A 4,122-nucleotide genomic window follows, 5' to 3' on the forward strand; every position below is an offset into this window, starting at 1 on the left:
CGATGGGTAGCGAAAGGAAACGTCAACACCAATAAAACAGATATCATTAGAGTCTGAAAAGTGACCAGGCCGAGTCTGGGTCTGATTGCCAATGACTAATGCAAAAATTGTGTGGGAACAACACATCAACGAGGTAAAAATAAGTTTCCAAGAATCCCATTATCATTTGAACCATAACTATGTGAACCTATCTAATGTGATTATGAAATTTCAAACTAAATAGCAAAAAATTCCTCAATTAAAACGTAATTTTAGAGTTTATTTTCTTTGCCTCTTAAATTAGAGCTGTGTACTTGTTCTTATTTCAACTCGTTTTCTTATGAAATTATTGAGAAACTAAAGTTTCAGTGAATGTGAATAAATACTTAAATATTTATTATAAATAGAATCTGCTATAACATTTACTTCTCATCAATCTTTCTTTATTAAACGTTGTCAATTTGTAAGTTGACTACCTCATATCGCCGAAATCCATTTAATTTTATATGCTATATCCATTATAATGAGTTTTGTTTCTCATTTCCATTCAGCACATTGTTATGCATTTTTATAGCGTCCTATCAAATATGCCCAAAAATATATTTTGTTCTTCAAAATTAATTTATCGCCTTTCAATAATAACGAACCAAAAACATCGAAATCGAAGCGAACGATCAAAGAATGCTGAGAACGATTTTCGATTTCGGGCGGTTTCGTCATATCGTCACATCGTCGAATCGTCGAATCGTCAATGTCTGCAGAAGCGTTGCCTGAATTTAAATGTTCAAATTAATTGCGTTTGTCATGGGACCTGGAGTCGGGACTGGTTGTGGCTCATGAAACCTAAAAAACAAACACTTGGTAAAGAGAATTAATTACTTTTTGGACAGCGATGAAATGCATTTAATTTAGCATTAATGAAACTACACGTCAGAGATTCTGTCTGTGGCATCGCACTTTACAACTGCCAATTGGGATTAAGTTATTGGAATATTTAAAATTGCTATAAATCTTGGCTATCTGTGCGATCGGCGTCTGGCCATCAAATAGCTATTAAACGGTTGCTGGCCCAATCATTATCCTTAGGATTGAGGCACCTGAAACTCGATTTCTCGATTTGGAACCCCCAGACAGAGCATTGAGTCGCAACGCGATCATGAACCCTAAAATGCCTTGGGATCCCAATTCTCTGGACATTAATTATCACACAGTTTGAGTTTTTCGATTGAATGCCTTTTTGATTCACGACAATGTGTGTGTGTGTGTGTGTGTAGGAGGATCCTACTCCTTCTCATCTTCTTCTCCATCTCCTTCTCATCTGCACATCTTCGTGTCAGTTGACATTTTGATTGTGTCGCCTTTTGTGAATTAATTGAGACTCTTTCAGTGTCCGCCACCAAAATGAAGTCGTTTCCCTGGAATGCTGAACGCCTTCAGCCTCTTTTTCCTCTCCTCTCCTCTTCTCTCCTCTCTCCTCAGTTCAGCCAGTTTCTAGCTTGGACCACACATGGCGGAGACACAATGGGACTCCAATTTTGTGCCTGACACACGCATTTGAAAACATTCCCTATTAGTGCCCCCTGCGGGCCCCTTTTTCCCCATCAATTATAATTTATTAGTGATATTAACAGAAATTATTACGATGATTATTCGCATGAAATCATTGAGTTTGCACCCGCAGCTAATTTTTATTTTCATATTTTGTTGTATCTGCAGGCCAAAGATACAAGCTTATTATATTAATTCGCAGCGAATATTAAATTCTCGATTATTGATGGACGACTTAATTGAGGCTTTCAACAAAATTGTTTAGGCATTCCAATTAGCATTTCAACAAACATGATGGAAATATGTAAATCGAAACTTTTGAGGAATGTTTATGATGTAGAAACTTAAATAGACTTTGACAATTTGAATTTAGAGAGTTCTTCGTCAGCTTCAAGAAGTATTTACTATTAAATGATATTGTCGATGTGCTGAGGTCCGATTAACTATTGTCATCTCGTAGCAATCAATGTTTGCCTGCTGTCAAACTTTCAAACATTTGGGACCTCAAAAGAGACAACACCTTGGTCAGCTTCATCAAAGTGACATTTGTCTTGATTTCATCAACTGTCAGAAAAATTAAACTCTTTATTACTTTTATCTCGTTTTCGTCACGTTGTAAAAGTTTCTTATTTTCAGTATGGGTCGTGATCGCAGGGAAAATCGTCAATCGAGCTCTCACAATCGCAAGAAAAAAACTCGCTCTCGCTCTCGCTCCCGTTCCCGATCCTGTTCGCGTTCCCGTTCCAAGCAGCGTCCGTCTCAATCCAGTTCGTTAAACAATGAATCCTCTAGGGTTAGTCGTCGCAGGAGTCGCAAATCCTCTGCCTGGGATATAGCACCGTGTGGCTATGAGAATCTCACGCCGGTGCAGTACAAGGCAATGCAGGCGAGTGGCCAGATCGCATCCAGAATCATCCCAGATGCGCCTCCAACGGGCGAATCAGCGGCCATAGCGACGGTGACGCGACAGGCGCGTCGACTGTACGTGGGAAACATTCCGTTTAGTACTTGCGACGAGGATATGATGGCATTCTTCAATGAACAGATCCGGCGGGCTAATGGTGGAGTCCTGCACGATGGCAAGTCTGTGCTCAGTTGTCAGACGAATCTGGACAAGAACTTCGCCTTCCTCGAGTTCCGTTCGATGGAGGAGGCCACACAGGCCATCAACTTTGATGGCATCAATTATCGCGGACAGATACTGAAGATACGACGGCCTCATGACTATCATCCGGTGGCTTCCGTGACCACTTTGGACATCCCGAACACGGTGAAGGGATCCCATATGGCAATCTCTGCCCTGGTCCCGGACTCACAGCACAAGGTCTATGTAGGTGGGTTGCCCACCTGTCTGAATGATGAGCAGGTCAAGGAGCTGCTTGTCACCTTCGGCCAGTTGCGGGGATTCAATCTGGTCAAGGACTCCGTAACGGGCCAAAGCAAAGGCTTCGCTTTCTGCGAGTATCTGGATCACGGTATCACGGATCAGGCCATTGCCGGACTTAATGGTATGCAACTGGGAGATCGCAAGCTTGTGGTCCAACGTGCCATTGCCGGAGTTAGAAGTCTGGTTACCACTCAGTTGCCAGTTGTCCAGGTGCCTGGATTTTCACCGGAAAGCATCTCAAGTCAGGCCACTGAGATTCTCTGCCTGCTCAATATGGTGCTGTACGAGGAACTGATGGACGATGAGGAGTACGAGGACATACGCAAGGACATCAAGCAGGAATGCGCCAAGTACGGGAAGGTGAAGAGCCTCAAGATTCCACGTCTCGTCGGGGAAGCCCCTCAAGGCGGTTGCGGCAAAGTCTATGTTCGCTTCGAGACCGCCGAGGATTGCAAGAAGGCTCTCAACGCTCTGAGTGGTCGCAAATTCAGTGGACGCATTGTAATGACGTCCTTCTATGATCCCGACAAATACAAACGCAGAGAATTTCAATAAAAATGCAACCTGAGATAAATTGTTTATGCCATTCTTTTTGTCAGATGAAAATGAATTAAGCTGTCTAGGAATAATGTTGTTAAAAGAGGAATTCCATGTTCAATACCTTTATGAAGTTTGATTCTTGTCGGTCAACTCATTCCCAAAAAGCTTAAGTTTCGCTCGATGCCATTTTCAATTGAGTTAAGGACTTGCTCTTATGAATTTAATCTCTGTCAAAACAAGTTGACTAAGCTACTGCTGCACGACTTATTAATACCCAGTGACATTCATAACTTCTCTTTAAAATTTAATATCAGGTTTGTTATCGGAAATCGACTACAAACGACCAGTTATTTTAATTTAAGTATCCAAAATAACGTTTTTTTTAAGTTGCAATTATCTATAAATGAGGCGATGGAACTATGAAAATTCTTTTAATGATAGTTAAGTATGTGAAGAACTTTCGCTGTCAAAACAATTTCGTTGAATACTGTAAATATTCTTATGTTAAGAATTATTTTTCCAACTCTAGTTAAATAACTCGTAATAATCATGGATACAGGGTATTAGCACGCCTATCACAGTTGTCAAATAATATGCTTAAGGCCCCATTGAAGAGCTTCTACTCTGTCTTGGTGGGCATGGCAGGACACGCCTCTTCTCTTTTTAGA

General features: G+C 41.1%; 1 protein-coding gene across 1 annotated transcript; it reads left to right on the forward strand.

Annotated features, from left to right (window-relative positions):
• Positions 1-2,098: 2,098 nt before the first annotated feature.
• LOC117784382 (splicing factor U2AF 50 kDa subunit) lies at positions 2,099-3,488 on the forward strand. The gene has a single exon (XM_034622106.1). It carries the CDS (start codon positions 2,165-2,167, stop codon positions 3,467-3,469), a length of 1,305 nt encoding a protein of 434 aa, XP_034477997.1. The 5' UTR covers positions 2,099-2,164; the 3' UTR covers positions 3,470-3,488.
• The last annotated feature ends 634 nt before the right edge of the window (positions 3,489-4,122 follow it).

The sequence above is a fragment of the Drosophila innubila genome, assembly GCF_004354385.1.
Source record: "Drosophila innubila isolate TH190305 chromosome 2R unlocalized genomic scaffold, UK_Dinn_1.0 1_C_2R, whole genome shotgun sequence".
Taxonomy (NCBI): Eukaryota; Metazoa; Arthropoda; class Insecta; order Diptera; family Drosophilidae; genus Drosophila; species Drosophila innubila.

Excerpts from the sequence above, each read along its gene's own strand:
- LOC117784382 (XM_034622106.1), top strand. The coding sequence starts at position 2,165 with ATGGGTCGTGATCGCAGGGAAAATCGTCAATCGAGCTCTCACAATCGC.